At 37.3% G+C, this 18702-nt stretch overlaps 1 protein-coding gene across 11 annotated transcripts; it reads right to left on the bottom strand.

Annotated features, from left to right (window-relative positions):
* Positions 1-503: 503 nt before the first annotated feature.
* Positions 504-18216, bottom strand: rcbtb2 (regulator of chromosome condensation (RCC1) and BTB (POZ) domain containing protein 2). 11 transcript variants are annotated; one of them, XM_027147871.2, is made up of 12 exons: positions 18060-18216; positions 16890-17016; positions 16192-16342; positions 14289-14455; positions 13919-14077; positions 13603-13710; positions 12661-12803; positions 11965-12209; positions 11730-11856; positions 11192-11331; positions 10397-10527; positions 504-2252 (listed from the first exon to the last, which is right to left on the bottom strand). In XM_027147871.2, the coding sequence occupies exons 2-12, from the start codon at positions 17013-17015 to the stop codon at positions 2106-2108; spliced, it is 1644 nt and encodes a 547-aa protein (XP_027003672.1). In that variant the 5' UTR covers position 17016; positions 18060-18216; the 3' UTR covers positions 504-2105. The 11 variants fall into 11 exon arrangements, 8 of the variants coding, with proteins under 8 accessions (XP_027003672.1, XP_027003671.1, XP_027003675.1 ...); XM_027147870.2 differs by having other exon boundaries at positions 505-2252; positions 16890-17021; positions 18060-18214; XM_027147874.2 differs by having other exon boundaries at positions 505-2210; positions 16890-17021; positions 18060-18214.
* Positions 18217-18702: the final 486 nt, after the last annotated feature.

The following is an 18702-nucleotide window of genomic DNA, read 5'->3' as shown; positions in this document are numbered from 1 at the left end:
GTAATTTATGAAGTACTGCTCTAAACACCTATAATAACTCATCTGTAATTAAAACAAAGTTGCCTGTACAGACTATGATCAACAACACAGGGATTACAAAGTGCTAGAGGTAGCACCATTGACACTACAGTAGCTACATCCTTATTTGTATATAACCGTTTAGACTTATCTGTATCTGTAAGATTATTTGTAGTTATGCCTTCTTAACCGTCTCAAATAGATGCCCCGTGAACCCTTCTGGTAATGACAACCAGTGTGTCTCCTATTCGCTTGTTGTTTCTCAGTAGCACGAGAAGCTGTGGGTTTTTGTTTTTTTTTGTCTAATTAACTTCAAGAGAAAGAAACAAGTGAATCCGGTCAGGGAATGACTAATTATAACTTCAAAAACCTAAGTAAAAACAGGACAGACATTCCACAGAAGGCCACTAACAGACAAAGTATTTTTATTCATTATTTAATACAAACAGCTTATTCATTATTTAATACAAAATATATTGACTGGCAAATTCATTTCATTTCATTTATTTTTATTTGTATAGCACTTTTAACAATGGATATAGTCTCAGTTGTTATGTAGATTTATTTGTATTGATCCCTATTTATCCCTGTCTTACAGCAAATTGTTGTGGTTTTCTCATCTGTCCAAATAATTAGATGAGAAATATCTGGACTGTTAATAAACAGGGTCAGACTGAGCAGTGTTATAAAATAATAATGTTATTTACAGTACTGAGAATGTTCACAGACAGCTGATGACATATTCTATTAGTTACAAAGCCTCAAGGTAATTGTGTATGTTATATATACCAGATGTTATGGTTTTCTTTTATGGAGCTCGTTGCTACATGCTCCGCTCAATAGGTTTGGTGTGGTGAGACTGTAAATCAGGTAAAGAGACGTTTTGAACAGTTTGTTGACAATGTGCAAAGTGTAAACATGTACGATGTAGGCATTGTTCCTTCTCCCCTGCGGTTTTCTTCAAATACACATGCCACAGAGGTCAAGGAGATGGCACGCTTAAAGCCTTTAAGACAACTGAGCATGACGTCTAAATGAAACACATGTGGTCCCAGGTCAGTTAAACCACCTACAATGGCAGGAAACACCAAGGCTGAGACAGCGAGACAGTTTTCTGTTATTCTGTCTGAGACACGCTCACTTTGTTCTATGTAAATTGTGTTTAATGTTGTTGGGCGTCTTCCAGTCTATTATATCTACAAACACTTTGTTGCTTGCTTTATTCCTTATACGTTTGCTTTCGTTGTTTATTTCACTTTAACTCACAGTGTGGTTGAATTTCCTATATGATCAGCTCTGATGATTGTCCCATAATATCAGTAAATTAAATTACAGGTTAATATAATGTGCTAATTATGATTATAGAAGCCTTATTGTTTCGTAAGATATAAGGATGTTCTGCATAATCAGTGCCTAATAAATGGGCATTTAAAAAAATATATATTGTTATTTAACAATGTAAAATGTATATCCGTTGACATGTTATGTGTAATTGAGGAAGGAGTCTACAGTGTTGTGTAACTACATTTTTCACCAAAGGCTTGAATTATTTTTTTTTCATAATAATTAAATAAACACACAAAAAAACAACGTGTTTATTAACTTCAAGAGGCTTGTGATGGTATGAAAAGCTGTTATTACATGTGATTATACAGTAGGAACTGAAGCTTGCCCTATACATATTCCACAATATTAAATATAACCATAAACAGATATGTATGACATGGAGTGTTTCCTTAAAGCAGCAAGCCCTAAAGTTTCATTTCACATTCATTACATTGCTTCAAATAACTCAGTTACTTGAATTACTGCACTGAATTCCAAGCTCCATCATGATTTATAAAGCATGTCGTGACATCCTTGAAGTTTGTTTAAAGAAGTATCAAGCTTCCACATGCCCTTTTACATATGCCTCTTCCTGCAGCACATTGACAACAGCCCAATAACCAGATCACTAAACATCTGCTAACTCTTATCTCAATGTATTCCTGAACTCAGCAACTTCATTCAACTGTGGGATGTTTACTTTTCTCACTAAGGTCACAGAAGTCAGCTGGTACTGCCAGGGAGGACAGAATGTGTGGAATTTACACTATGAGCCAAGGATACTTTAAGACCAGCACAGTATAATGCACAAGCTTCCACGTCAGCACAGTCGAAGTAAGCTTGAGTTCATCTTGGGTTTTCCACATCTGCAGAAGTGTGAGAGAGAGAAACTGTAGAGCTGCTTGACTCTGGACAGATAAATACAGTAAGGCCAATGGAGGTCAGAGGTTTGAAAATGCTAGATGTTATATATGGAACACAAAATTATGGGAATTGTGGGAGGCATCTGTGCCAGCAGTCTTTGATAAATTATATTATGACACACCGTTTTCATTTTGCTTTACCAAACGAGTTATTTGAATACCCTGTAGGTTACAGACTAAAGGGTTGATTATTAATGTGCTGAGTTTATCCAAAGTGATAGACATATTTGCTTTTGATCACCGCACAATGCCATGTGTACCTACCTGGGATACATGTTTATTGAGGATATAAATAATTTGGTGTTCAGTTGATAAACCATTTTTGGTTGGTTGGTTGGTTTATTTATTTATTTATTTATTTATTTATTTAATTATTTAATTATTTAATTTAATTACATCCCACCTTACACTTTAAATCGTCTTTTTTCCCCCAGAAAAAGACAACGATAAAATTAATACACCAACCACAGAGAAAATGCAAGAAAAGTGTTTCTTAAATTGCAGATATTGCGTCACTGTCTATATAATATCCTGTGCAACCTTGAGCTAATAGTTTAATCAATGCAATGTCACACTCACAATGTGACACCAATAAAATGCTGTTAACTCAGCTGTTGTTGGTGTCAGGAGCAAGATGAGAGGGTAAACTAGTGTTTTTAGTATGGATTTTGCCAGAGATGTTTCAGAAGATTGTTACGCAATGTGGACTTTTAATGCAACTTAAGACAAAAGGCATGAAACGGTGGATGTTACACATCAGGAACACAAAGTTAGCACCATTTCATCATATATGGAGAACGTCTGATTCTGATCACACGCACACGCACACGCACACACACACACACACACACACACAGAGAGAGAACGCTGCCTATGCACTTCATCTTATATGGACTTCTACATGCACGTGAGCTGTGCCAAGAACAGGAAACACACATGAACAAGAAGGAAACAAAGACAGAAAATTTCAGTTACACATGAATTACACAAACATTTAAACACAATTTTATGAAAGGAAAAAAAACGATAAATAAGGTTCCATGTTATAACGTGGGATGCCTAAACATTCATGAGAGAACTTGTGTATCCATTGGCTAGGTACACAGTATGTGATAAGGAATAACTATCGCTGACAACTGTTACATGATGACATGATAAATATATCATGTCATCATGTAACAGTCGCATTGTGCAAGCTCATTTGAAGGCCTTTATTCGATCACTTTCAAACCGTTGGCAATTAAAACCACAAACGAATCTGAATTGAACCAAAGCGAAACAGGAATTTAGTTTCATCATTTTTGTAAAAGGGTGAGGCAAGAGCCATTCTTGCCTTTTTTTTAAAACGACTTCCACATCAGTGTAAACATTTTTTTGACATTGTATCATTAACCAAACTTCTCATTATTTTTCGGTGTTTTCATTTTGTGTGGCCAAGGCTGGGAAAATACGAATAGCAAATGATCTCACTTAAAATGTGCGAGGGAACCGACTTTCTTGTAGTCAAAACAACTGGTATGTTTATTCAAAATTTCCTGGTTACTAACATTGTGATTTTTGCATAACGGTTACTATTGTCTCCCACTGAGATCATCGACTATGAGGTGGGTTTTTCTCTCAATATCCGAAGGCAGAGTCTATCTACTCATGTAAATCAATAAAGATGATAAATATCTATCTGTATAGTATAGTGTACTTTGCTACACTATATAGATTGATAGAGAGGGAGAGGAGGAACTGGATAGCCTTACACCATGAATTTTAAATAGGTTTGTGTCAGTGTAATAAGTCCAACGGGAACCATTTAGTATCATGTGACTGATGGTAAGTCGGATTAAATTGCTCTTTTGCTGTCAATAAGGGAAGAGCTGGAAGCTGGAATACATTTGCGGGTTTAAATGGATTAAATGGAATCCATATAGCATTTGAAGTCTTCTGGCTTTATGCACCACATGAACATTATTTGATGACAATTACAAAAAAAAGATGACATGCAAAAAGGATTAACGATTGAAGTTTACTGCCATGATGCATTATAAAGCAAACCACTTTAGAAACAAAGTTTAGAGCCTGTTATTATATTCTGTACTTAAATGAATTTACAGCCCTAGTCTATTTGTAACCCCCCCCACACACACACACACACACAAATTCAAGCTAATGTGCTTCTTGTAAATATAAAGTACATTTTTTCCACCTTCCCACTACAAGCAATAAGATGACAGTGTCTGAGAAGTGCTGGCAAAGTGAAGACTATGGGCAGCACCGAAGGTGAAGGATATCCTGTTTTTATGTTATGTTGTTGTGATATAAACAGATCATTTTACAGATCCTGTGAGATCTCATAGCCCTTAAAAGAAAAGACTTGACTATGTTAATCTCACAGAAGTGAAGTGCAAGTTCCATTATAAGATAAAAGGTCTGATGTGAACAATTTAGCGACAGTCTCAAAGTTTGAAGTGAGACACATCATGTGTTGAAAACAGAATACTGCCATCTGTTGGTGGGATCTTAGCACTCTTAAACCATAGAGCAAAAGCAGGGCTGATGACAAGCTCCACCCTGAAACACATTAATATGCTTATAATGATCTATTTGCCATATGATTAGTAATTATGGTGTAAAATGGTTGCTAGGCCAGATAGCAGCAATATCAATATATAAACACACTCAAGGTTTCTATATCTATACCATTTATATACCCAGTATTTAGGAGTATTTCTTTATTAGCTCCTAAAATCCAAACAGCTCAAGCTTTTTATCTGACATTTTCCATCACTGTGTAATGAAATATTAAAGCAAAATAACGAATATCATGTAGAAGAGAAAACAAGCACTGTATTTACTCAAAGTTCTAGACGTCAGTGCAGCTATACAACATAGATATACACAGTTAGAGCAGAGAATTGGTGCAGCTGAGATGACAATGATGATGGTGTTGTTAACGTTAAACTTTGGAAGCTCATTTGTTTGAGCGGAGATTACGGATAAAGTGCTGAAAGAGAGCTGGACAAATTAAAGGACTAAAATCCTGCATCGGTGTCTTTAGGTAGAGATGAAACAAAGATCAACATCTCAATTATGACGATTTCCAAACTTCCAAGGCAGACTTAAGGCAGCATAAGTCTCACTGGTGCCATTAAGCACAGGACTTTAGACAGATAAAAAAAATCAACTCAGAATTAAAGCAAAGATAAAATGTTAAAAAAGTGACGTGACATACCCATACTCAGAATTTGTTCTCTGCATTTGACCCATCCAAAGTGCACACACTCAGCAGTGAACACACACACACCGTGAACACACACCCGGAGCAGTGGGCAGCCATTTATGCTGCGGCGCCCGGGGAGCAGTTGGAGGGTTCGGTGCCTTGCTCAAGGGCACCTCAGTCGTGGCCGGACCGAGACTCGAACCCACAACCTTAGGATTACGAGACAGACTCTCTAACCATTAGGCCCCACATACGTAGCACAAATAGAATTGTTATAAATCATCAACCACAAATAATTAATTGGACATATTCAGATCTTTATTTCAATACCATCAATAACGTTACGCTGGGCAAGTTTACGATTTTTATACTTTTTTAACTTAAATCTGCATCTAGTGAGGATGGAAAGGGAATGTGGTATCGGCTGCAGATTTGTATTAGACCTTATTAAGCAAGACATGAGCAATGGAGTTATTCAGCATGCCATCACTTGGCAAATAATAATACCACTGGCTATATACTGTAATAAAAATTTGTGTAGTGAAAATTAATAACACAAAAAAAAAAAAAACAATGAAAGAAAAACCAGCTTTGGGACTGATGTAATGCTATCCTTATTATAGTGTGAACCTCTCACTGTAAACATGACAAGAGATCAAACACAATCATAATATATTGTAATACAGAGATTATAAATAAATCCAGCATGAAACATTTTAGTTCAATTACTAAAGATATTACAAACCTTAGGTCTTTGAATGATAAAGGATGTGATGAGCCTATCCTATCCTGTTTATGTAACAAAGTGTAATATATCACGTATTAACCTAGGCTTCAGAATAAAACACAAAAAAAGCTGAGTGACCAAAAGAGGACATGATGCCCTTTTTACTATGTAAACACCACCTATGGGAACATATCCTTGTTCCTTGTTGTTTCCATTCCCAACTTTCATCCCTAACGGTCTGGACTCAGACATGATAGTGCACATTAAACATAAACAGGCACACTTCTACAAAACAAAAACTGACCCTTCAATATTTCATTAATTAAAAAAAAATATGTATCTAATCTGATCATGCTGCTTTGAGCTGTAAATAAAGACATTTCTAAAATAAAAATAAAAAATAATACATACATACATACGATACTGTACAGAATAACAACAGTAAATAGTCATGTTCTCTTGTCTGAAAAGAGGTCTAATACAAATGGATATCACACTGCAAAATTCCAAGAACAGTTTAAATATGTTTTAGTATTGGGTATATCTTTACAAAAACATAAACTAAAAGTAAACATGAACACATTTACAAGTGCTTTAAATGCTGCTGGTTAAGTGGTTAGTTTGATAAATTGAGTTATAATATCAATATGACCAAAGCATTTTCACAGAATTCCATATCTACTGTGTCATTCTTATTTTTTTCTTTGGTCTTGGGGTAAGCTTGTTCCTTATGTCATCCTATTTACTCTCAGTCATCTGATTTTTGCTATAAAAGTTGTTATAGTTGCATGTTTTCTGATTTCCCACCAAAGGAAAATACAATATGTACAATGTTGAAGAAAATAACATGACACACAATTGGCCACTGTCCAGATAAAACCATAATGGAGTCCATCTGGTGTACTGGATGAGACAAAGCAGCCGACAGCCTCCAGAACAGGACTGTAGCCGCTTGTTCAAGATGCAGAAAAACTGCTGAATTAAAGGCAAAGGTCGGTACGGCAGATAATGATCTGGGCTTGTTTACACCGAATATAGATCTGTTTTAGTATTACCGCTCTTCATTATTCCATGTCAGATAGAAAAGCAATTGCACTAGGTGGGAAACAAGAAATCCAAGACACAGCAGGGATTGCTTTTCACCTGCGACATGAGGATAACGTGCCTGATCTTTATTTAGTAAGAATTAAATGCTGATTTGTGATCAGAAGTGAATGCTGCATGAAAAATCCCATTTGTACTGCATTTCACTTTCACCTGTGCACTTCAGTCATGCTACACTGAAATGCAATTACTGTCCAATTACCGTGCAAAAAGTATTCATACCCACTGAACTTTTCCACTTTTTGACAAATTACAACCACAAAGAAAAAAATATTTTATTGGGATTTTATGAAATAAACTGAAAGAAAATTATAAATTAATGAAAAATATAAATGATGTCCACAAATTTTATTTATAAATTTAAAATTTATATTATAAATTTTATAATAAATGTCTGAGAAGTGTGGTGTGCATTTGTATTCAGCCCTCTTTACTCTGATACCCCTAACTAAAATCCAGTGAAACCAACTGCCTTCAGAAGTCACCTAATTAGTAAATAGAGTGCACCTGTGTGTAATTTAATCTCAGTATAAATACAGCTGTTCTGTGAAGCCCTCAGAAGTGTGCTAGAGAACATTAGTAAACAAACAGCATCACAAAGACCAAAGAACACACCAGACAGGTCAGGGATAAAGTTGTGGAGACATTTAAAGCAGGGTTAGGTTATAAATTATTATCCCAAGCCTTGAACATCTCACGGAGCACTGTACAATCCATTATCCGGAAATGGAAAGAGTATGGCACAACTGCAAGCCTACCAAGACATGGCCATCCACCTAAACTGACAGGCCTTGCAAGGAGAGCATTAATCAGAGAAGCAGCCAAGAGGCCCATGGTAACTCTGGAGGAGCTGCAGAGATCACTATTAGTCGTGCACTCCACAAATCTAGTTTTTATGAAAGAGTGGCAAGAAGAAAGCCATTGTTGAAAGAAAGCCATAAGAAATCCTGTTTGCAGTTTGCGACAAGCCATGTGGGGGACACAGCAAGCACGTGGAAGAAGGTGCTCTGGTCAGATGAGATCAAAATTAAACATTTTGGCTAAAATTTAAAATGTTGTGTGGTGGAAACCTAACACTGCACATCACCCTGAACACACCATCATGTTGTGGGGATTCTTTTCTTCAGCAGGGACAGAGAAGCTGGTCAGAGTTGATGAGAAGATGGATGGAGCCAAATTCAGGGCAATCTTAGATGAAAACCTGTTAGAGTCTGCAAAAGACTTGAGACTGGGGCGGAGCTTCACCTTCCAGCAAGACAATGACCCTAAACATACAGCCAGAGCTACAACGGAGTGGTTTATATCAAAGCATATTTATGTGTTAGAATGGCCCAGTCAAAGTCCAGACCTAAATCCAATTGAGAATCTGTGGTGAGACTTGAAAATCACTGTTCATAGACGCTCGCCATCCAATCTGACTGAGCTTGAGCTATTTTTCAAAGAAGAATGGGCAAACATTTCACTCTCTAGATGTACAAAGCTGGTAGAGACATACCCCCAAAGTAATTTCTACAAAGTATTGACTCTTGTGGGGCTGAATACAAATGCATGGCACTCTTTTCAGATATTTATTTGTAAAAAAAAATTTGGACACCACTTCACAATTATGTGCCACTTGGTGTTGGTCTATCACATTAAATACATTTTTGTTTGTGGTTGCAACGTGTCAAAATGTGAAAAAGTTCAGTGGGTATGAATACTTTTGCAAGGCACTGTATAGCCCTAAGCCACAGTCAATGACATTGCTAAAAATTTCAAAGGAATGCAACAAGAAATTACATTCAATTCTGATGTGAAGCCAGCATTCAAGTCCCTGCTGATTGTTTTTCATTAAAAAGTAAAAGTTTGACAAATAAAAACAGTACAATCTGCATACCCTATGCTGTGACTGTTTTTCTATCTGGCACAAAATCATCATATTTTATGGTCAGTGTTACATTATTTTGTTTTATGTGCCTGAGACCTTTGCACAGTACTGTATAGTGGTCAGCCTAACCAGGAGTCTACAAAACCACAAAAGCATTTCTTGTTATTCTGGGATCGTGCAGCTTCAAAGAGCCTGTGGAGTGGTTTATCCAAAACAAGGACGTCCTGCCTCGCACTTTCGCATACCATGGAACACTGCCTGGTTCTGGTAAAGCTGATCCACAAGTCGTGTCCTGCTCTCACTCTTTGCTCTGCTCATGTTCCTGCTCAGTTTTTAAAGGCCCCATAGCGACTTGCTTTGCTAATAAAGTTCTTCAACAGGTCGTGGTCCATGTCGGCGAAGGCCTGGGTTTGAGTGACGGCAGTCAGATGGTTGACGCAGAATTTGAAGCAGAACTCTTCCAAGTCCTCAAAAGAAGAAGAAGTAGTTTCACCAGTAATACATCTCCAGATGCTTGATGTTTAACATGTGGAATGTGGAATAATGGGTTCTGTTTTTAACAGTAAGTGCCTAGTGTATGCTTTAATACTAAACATAGCAAAGTGAAAATCAACTAGTAGACATTAAAGCTCAGAGCTCCTCACTACCACGTGCCAGAGTACTCAGTAAGTAAACAAGCAAAAATTCTATAAAATAGTTTACTGTATAGAAAACTAAAACATGGCTGCAGATAAACGTCATCTGATATATTTTAAATGCTTTCATCAATTAGTTCAGTTTCTCTTGTATATTACATGCAAACCATCTAATAGGATACCAACATTCAACCATCATTAAAATATTCTCTATGTTATTATATTATTATCAAGTTATTATAATTATTATATATTTTAGTAAAAAAAAAAGAATTTAAATATGTAGAGAATTTTACCGAAATTCATTAGAAATACTCAACACAAGCAAAATTCCCTTATAAAAACTCAGTTTTCCACTTTCGGGTCCGTTTTGTAACTTACTCTTGAACTCATTTATGTGTAGCAAGCTAAACTTTCTCCACAAGAGGGCACTGTTGTAATTTCTTCAGTCTTTGTTTGCTACCATCATTGAGGACACCGAGGCAGGTAGAAAGCTTTGTCTACATTCAGACTGAGTAGGGATGTGTGTATGTGTGTGTGTGTGCGTGTGTGTGTGCGTGTGTGTGTGCGTGTGTGTGCGCTTACCCGTGCCTCATACTTGACAGCAGCAGATAGAAGTGTGATTGCATTCTCTTCCGAAATACCTCTTTTAATGGTTTCTTGGCAGAGCCTTTTTAGATGAGTCTCTCTGTAGTAGGTAGCAAGATCGAGAAGACCTGAATACCAGAGAGTCAATTAACTCTTACAAGATCTAGCTTTCATTTAGTATATACCAATATAATAAGTCTTACTATACGTTATACACAGTATTTCCTTTTTATATATATATATATACACACACGTATATATACATATACGTGTGTATATATATATATATATATATATATATATATATATATGTATATATATATATATATATATATATATATATATATACATATATACACACACACACACACACACACCAATATTAACATTATGAAATGCATGTATTATGTGTCTTGTCATGCATATGTTATGATATAATTCTTAAATTAAATCTGTTTCATCTTTAAAATTCTTATCAGCATTCCTGTGGAAGCTCTGCAACATTCTTGAAATCACATCGAATAGCTTCAATTGGAAGCCAGCCAGGAGTCTTTTATTAAGGCAAGCCAAGTAGATTTTAGCCAAATGCTACTTGTTTAGGGGCACAATTTACTTTGAATTACAAATATTTTAATATTTTTGAAAAATATACTAATTTACTACTGAATTAATAAATTCATTTGATTGGTAGTTTTCTTTGATATTAATTACAGCACAGCTTTACACACATATAGGGAGTATGTACATAATCGTACTGTTCAATAATATGTGCATATAAATGTATGAATTTACCAATGGCATCCTCGGGTGGCAAGTTAATAGTGTCAGTGTAGAGGTACTCCAGAAAAGCCCGGTAAACCATGTAGGAGAACTGATGGATTTCGATGGCTTCCTCGTCGTTTTCATTTAACAGTGCACGAAAATGCTCACATCTTTTAATAGAGAAAAGCAAAACATGTATCAAAATATGAAAGCATATCCTTGTGCAGCCGGTAAACTTGTTTGCAAATATATCCATGACAAATGTGCTCTTTTTTCCAGAAAGCTTAAAAGTTGACTTTACTTCCTTGAGCAGGCTGTAGCATGTTTCTCTAAAATTACTGCCATATTTTTGTTTTATCTGTTTTGCGTTCAGGAAGTACATATTTTATTTATTCTGTGTCTGGGAAAAGGTAAATCCCCTAAATCTGTTTTTCCAAGGATAAACATGTCAACCTGTATAAATATTTATAGGTTCTATGACTTGTCCATTATATTCTATATTCTATTATTCTATATTGCTCATTATAAGTAAAACTAAAAAAAGGGAACTTTTGATGACAGTCTTTACCTGATTTTGAGAAGAGCTTTGTGAACATGAATACATTTCCCATCAACTAGGAACTTAAGGTCTGAACTTTCTGGGCTGTCAAACTCTCTCTTAAGGGACTGTGCCACAGTTAAATAGTCATCCCCATCTAACCAGGAAAGAAAAATCCAATTTAACATCCCAGGCATGATCAGACAAGGATTTAAATAATACAAGTGAATACAAGTGAAGTGATACAAGTGAAAACAAGATTTACACGCAATAATTCTTTTGTCTTCACAAGACGAACCCAAACTGATTCTCTTCTTACCCACAGTGAGAAGACGCCAGGTTACGGCAGGAGTAGCAAAACAGGCAAACACATCATCTGTGCTGGAAAAATGTGTGCTATGTGGGACAGGAACGGCTTGACCTCGACACTGACCCCACATCAGCACCTGACCACTCTGCGTCTTGGCAGCTGATGTGTGACTGGTGTGACACGCAGCCACTTCCACCATCCTGATGGACAGACAGCACATAAAAAAGTTTGCCTGTTCCATTAAAAAGGATTATCAGGGTCCGCTTAGTCTGTTTTCACTCTGTCAGTGTTTTGAATAAAGATAAAACTCTCTCTGAGAGCCACTAGCTAATAGCAATAATTACATTTCCAAAAGTGATCTCATAAAAACAAATGCAGAAAAACAACAAAATGCTTTGTTTTGATCGATTTATGCATTATACTGTCCATCGCATACAGAATTTTAGTACAAATTCACCTGCAAACACATACTCACCATCTCTATGCTACTATTTAAAAGAAGCTTAATTAAGCAATCTTGACTATGAACACAATGCCACTCAGTGCGTTATCCTGCACATGCAAGATTACACATCTGCACATGCTGAATGCTTAATCAGTGCAGATGCATGGAGGTGGAAATGCTGTGTGATTGTGCATGTTTGTTCTCACCTCTCCTTGTCCATGTTGATGAGTACAGGCAATGCCTGATTGCTCTTGTTTCCAGTGCCTAGCTGCCCATAAGCATTGGCACCCCAGGCATAAACAAACCCCTCATCTGTTAATGCCAGCGTGTGTGCATAGCCACAAGCAACCTGGAGAGATAAGCCAGCAAAATGTTTACCTTTCCACTAATGTGAAATGTGAACAAACATCTCTTTATTCCAAACTGAGCTTGGCAGAGATTAAGCTGATAAACTTTAGTGAATTATAGACCTGAACCAACCCAGTACTTTCTTGTGGAATACAGGACACGGTATCATGTGTTTCATTTAGGGCTGTATATTCTGGCACAGTTACACTACAGCTTGTATTTTACTACAGGCAGCTTGTGTCACTGTAACTGTGGTCATGTACAGTACATCCTGCAAAAATAACTAGTCATCTTAGTTTACATTATACAATCTGGTTGAACTCTGTAATCTCACAGCATGCGAAGGAAGGTGAATACAGGGCTTTGTCCGTGGCTAATTTATTATTATTTTCTAATGCGTGTTCTATGTTTTTTTGTTACCAGGCTCCTATATATTAATCACAATCAGAGCAAGTAAAAGCTTACTGCAAGACATGTATAGTGTGCTTACTGCAAGACATGTATTTTTCAACCTACTTCTCATACTGCATAACACACTCAGAGAAAAGTGCATGCACAGGCTTACAAACTCCCATATTAGACTACCCCTGTAACTGATAAAAGTAATTACTGGGGAGAAAGAATGAATACCTCTCCTCCCAACCATGGATGACTGTGGTATCATTGAGATTTATTTTTTACAAGTAAAGGTGCTCGTTCTGAAGAAAAATAATATGTGGGTGAGCGTTTGGAAGCTTAAACAGTGATGTGCACACGAGTCATGCAGCTTCATTTACACTGTGAAATGTTTATTTCCTCACCTGGACAATGGTGATTCCCTGCAGAGCAGCAATACGACATGGTGTTTGTTGGTTGCCATTATTACCCAGACCCAGCTGCCCATTACAGTTATAACCCCAGCCATAGATCTGTTAGCACATGACAGTCAGAGCACATATGATCTCAATGTCCATAAAATCTCAAAGAAAGGAAGAATTATACCACTTATTCAACATAAAATCCCTCTAATGGTCTGAATTAAATATAAGCACACCAGAACAAATCAGGCCATTGCTTTGTATTAGCATGATATCAATCACACACAAGAATAATTTAACGTGAAACATGGGCCGTCACCTCTCCGTTGTCTAGGACAGCCATGGAGCAGAGCTGGCCGCAGGCAATGTTCACTACGACCTTGTTCTGCAGACAGCTGCTGACCCTGCGTGGTGTGGGTTGGTTAGCTGTAGAGCCTGAGCCTACCTGGCCAGAGTTGTTGTAGCCCCAGGCATATACCTGAGCATGGAAGGATAAAAGGAAATTTGCATGGTTACTAATGCACTTAACAAAGGAAATAATTATAATGATGTAAGTAGACTCAACCCTAGACTGGGGTTTAACAACAGTATATAGTAAATACAGGAAACCCAACATCCACAAGGATTAAACAGTTCAGTGAAATCAATATTAAAATGACTTCATTCTTTAACAAGTTTAAAAACAGTACCTCTCCATCAGTGGTGAGGGCGATGGTATGATGGGAGCCACAGGCAACCTCGTTTACCCTCTTATTAATGAGGTTGGTGGACACCATGGCAGGGATCAGGCCATGGTTGGTGGTGCCATTCCCCAACTGGCTGTAGCCATTATGGCCCCAGGCAAACACCTCTCCCTCTGCATAGTAAATAAAACAAACAAACAATGGGTTCAGACAGCATGTCATTAAAATAGAACAGGAGATAGGCATTTAATTTGATATATTTTGCATAATTCATATTTCAGATAATTAAACATAATGCAGAATGGTGTAAAAGTAAAAATCACATTTATATCTAGAATATTTCTTTAAAAAAAATTTTTTAATCCATTATACTAATAAAGCCATGTTGTAATATTGTAACACATTGACTGTAAGCTATAAAAGTATTTTATCAAACATCTTTATTCATCTCACAATTCTGCATGCATGCTACAGTTTCCCTTCACTAAAACTAAATACCTGTTCCAACATGACAATGCCACTGTGCACAAAGGGGTTCCAATAAAGACATCCACATAAACACTCATGGATTTGAGGTGTGACGGTCAGCTGTAGACATACTTTTCACCATACAGGGTATTACAGCACTATATTAACAAATCAGCAGACGTAAATCGAGGCAAGTAGCATTTGTCAAAGGAAACTGTGCATAATGTAGGGTTAAATAGAAGGTATCTGCTTGCTGGATCATTAAAAAAAAATCAGCTACAGTGCAAGGCTAAAGACATTAAATCAACTCAGATTAAATACTAAGCTTACAGATTGCTAGAAATTTTTTTTGCTTCAGTTAGCTATTATTGATCAATTAGTCCAGGCACATATAAGAGACCAAGTATGACCGGAGAGCTCTGTCTGTTTCACCACCACAGACTGGTATGCCTACTAACACTGTTAACACTAACCTGAGCATTTGTCAACCTGAGACAGATGGAGGCTTTGGTACATTACAATTGCTCAGTTCTCATTACAGCTGCATCCCACTGAATGTGGGGATGATGGGAAATACCCAGAACCTTCTGATCTGGACATGAGAGGTTAGGCCAGGAGGAGCTGAAATATGTAGCTGGGGATTAGTAATGTTTTGGGCAAAACGTTCTCAGTCTCACCAACAGACGCAAAAGGAAAATTAATGAATTAGTCCAGGTTATGCAACTGACAGCCGGCCAACCTAGAAAGTTTCATCAATGGTGATGGATGGTGTAGTGTAGTGTCTCCAGATCTCCAGACAGTTCAACTTCCTGAATAACTGGAATGTAATTCATCCTCATTTTGGCTGGCATAGAAGGTCATTATCTACAGTGACACCATTGATTTCTATCCACCCTGGATTATTCTGCTAGTGCAACAGCTGGTTCAATCTTTCTTTCCCTTCAGGCTCTTTATAAATCCATTGCCACAATTTAACCATATATTCTGGTTCAAACTGATATAGCCTTGGGAAAAAATATTAAACATTATGGATATCCTCGTACTCTGAGCCTCATACAGTGAAAGAAAAGCACTGAAACGCACTTGGAAACAAACCCTTACAAATGAAAAGCCTTTAAAGCATCTGACAATATATTTGCTAATATTGAAAGCAATTCAGTGATTATTCAGTCTATTGATTAATGTCAGTGTTAATGTTGAAATCTAAATGGGTTTGTTTATTTCTCAACTTGTAAATTATACAGAGATACTGAGAAACTTGTTGAAAAACCTTTAGGCAGAGGCTTGATTAACATAGTCATATAAAAGATGCATTCTGCTATCATATTTTTCATTAGACAGAAAAAATAAAACACTCCAAATATTTTCCGTTACCATATCATGACATCTTTTAGAACAAGGAAAGACGATTCATTAAAAGTTAAGTAGGCATATCACAAACCTGCAGTTGCAATGATGACATGCGGCCCGGTGCCATAGCTCAAAGAGATAATCTTCTTCCCACACAGGGAGTCTATCCGTCTGGACTCAATGGTGCTTTGGACATCTCCCAGACCCAAGCATCCGCTGCAGTTTGTTCCCAATGCAAACACCTGTGAACCCAACCAGATTAAAAAAGAAAATTACTTAACAGATTCAGTTTTTACACTTTCATAAGAAATTTCAATAAATTATGGTATGCACACATGAATTTGGTGTATAGACAGGGATACCAGAGTTTCTATCTGCAAAAAAACAAACAAACAAACAAACAAACAAAAAAAAAACAAGTGCTAAGTGTAAAGGCAAAGTGTAAATAGCTTGACAGACACATAGATTAATACAATATCCAGGATACAAACAAGGCTTGTGTTAGTATTACAGGCCTATTTTTAGCTTAACTCCATCTGTCCTTTCTGAAGAGTCAACCTGGAGGGGGAGGGGTTAAAAACACACACGCACATACGAATGCGCACACACACACACACACACACGTACGTATGCACACGTGTGCTCTGAGAGAGACAGAGAGACAGAGACCCCACCTCCACCACACACACACGCACACGCACACGCACACACGCCTGCTTCAACTCAGTAAGGGCTGTTAATTAGGTAATTTGCAGGACCTGGGAACCTGGGGTGGAGAGGAAAGCCTACCTCATCATTGACTGTAACATAGATGGCCTCATTAGCAGCACTGCCAAACACACAGGCCTGACGGATGAGACGTAGTTCCTCAGGAGGCAGAAGTGCAAACACTGGCCACTTTCCCACGTCAAGCATCCTACTCTGCAGACAACAAGATAAACAGATGACTACAATATCTTTATACACTAACTTACTAAACGCAAATCAACTAATGATAAAAACAGCCCCAGAAATTGGATCCTGAACAAAACACGTGCTGGCCTGCACTCCTTCAGGCTGGTAGCTGTGTTACAGTGAGGCGAGCGAGTGTCTAGTTAGTTCCGTGTTTGACATCCTATAATTCAACTGCACACGAAAAGTACTGAGATGCAAATTACAATCCACACTTGATTTGAATGGGTTTAATGAAAAAAAAATTAAGCATAAAAAATCTGTAACTTTAATCTTAAATTTAAGTTAAATTGTATAAAATGTCAATGCAACTTTTGGACATTATGTTAAACAGTTCATGTCCAATACAAACATACATACATATATTTATAAATTACCCAGTGTTATGTTTGACATTCTGGAGGTCCAGTTCTCTACACTGTTTACTTTTCATGTCAGGTTATATACCCGAGTCAGCAGGTCATAAAAAAGTGAGTTGAATCAGATCTTTCGGGGTCTGTGTTGTGTTGTGAGCATCCAGAACACGTAAAAATAACTACCAGGAGCAGGAGAAAGCGGATGTTTCTGTGATTGAACAGTCTGTATCATTGTGTACACGATAATGTCTGCTATATGACAGCGGGGTTAAACTAAAGAATGCAACCGGTTAACTTCTGCTGTTGGTGTGATCATACAGCTCTATGTAGCATGAAGCAGAGTGACGTTTACTTTAGCTGTGACAGCTAGGTAGCTAACTAACTAGCTAGCTAGCTAAGCTAAGCTAAGCTACGCTAAGCTTTACCCGATGTTAACTATCTGCTGGCTTATCCACAATGTCCAGCCAGGAAACATTCACTTTTTACCCTTAACAGGCAAAAATGTAAAGCTTTAAGCAGCTAATCAGCTAACTGTGTGTCAAAGCTAATTAATAGTAGTACGCTAGCTGGGTAAGATAAACACCACTTAGCTAGCAATGCTAATGCAAATGTTAAGCTTTGTTTAGTCGTTTACACTGCGCTATTACATTACCCCTTTGTGTTGTATGTTGTCCAGCTGCTTTAGCTTCCTTTATCAGTTTCGTGTCCATTCGCGGTGAACATGGACTTCTCCAAACTGACCGCTACACACTGTGTGTTTGGAAACACTGCTGTGAGATGGGGGTTCACGTGGGGTTCACGTGGGTAATCACGTGATCACAGACACACGCCGAATCCACCCAGGCCATTATACTGTAGTGAAATTACTCTTAAACATAAAACAGAACAGACCTTTTTCCTATAAAACACAATATGTAAAAATTCATCCTTTCTTGTTATACATGTTTGTATATGGTCTGTTATATTCTTACATTATATATATATATATATATATTATTGTTGATTTCCCCTCAGAGGCACACACATACTACAATCGAAGGGCAATAAAGACATGTTTTTGCCCAGGATGATGTGGAAAAACTTATGTTTCCTGAACCAACCCTGACATCAACTCTAATGAACCCCTCTAATGTTAGTTGAAGCTTCTCGTCTGACATCAATGCCTGACCTCACTAATGCTCTTGTGGCTGAATGAACAAATCCCCACACCATATCTAATCTCTCCCCAGAAGAGCGGGGGTTATTATATCAGCAAAGGAGGACTAAATCTTGAATGGAATGCTCAACAAATACAT

The sequence above is a fragment of the Tachysurus fulvidraco genome, chromosome 11, assembly GCF_022655615.1.
Source record: "Tachysurus fulvidraco isolate hzauxx_2018 chromosome 11, HZAU_PFXX_2.0, whole genome shotgun sequence".
Lineage (NCBI taxonomy): Eukaryota > Metazoa > Chordata > Actinopteri > Siluriformes > Bagridae > Tachysurus > Tachysurus fulvidraco.
Note: the sequence above shows the minus strand (reverse complement) of the source record. Positions and strands in the feature narration are given on the sequence as shown.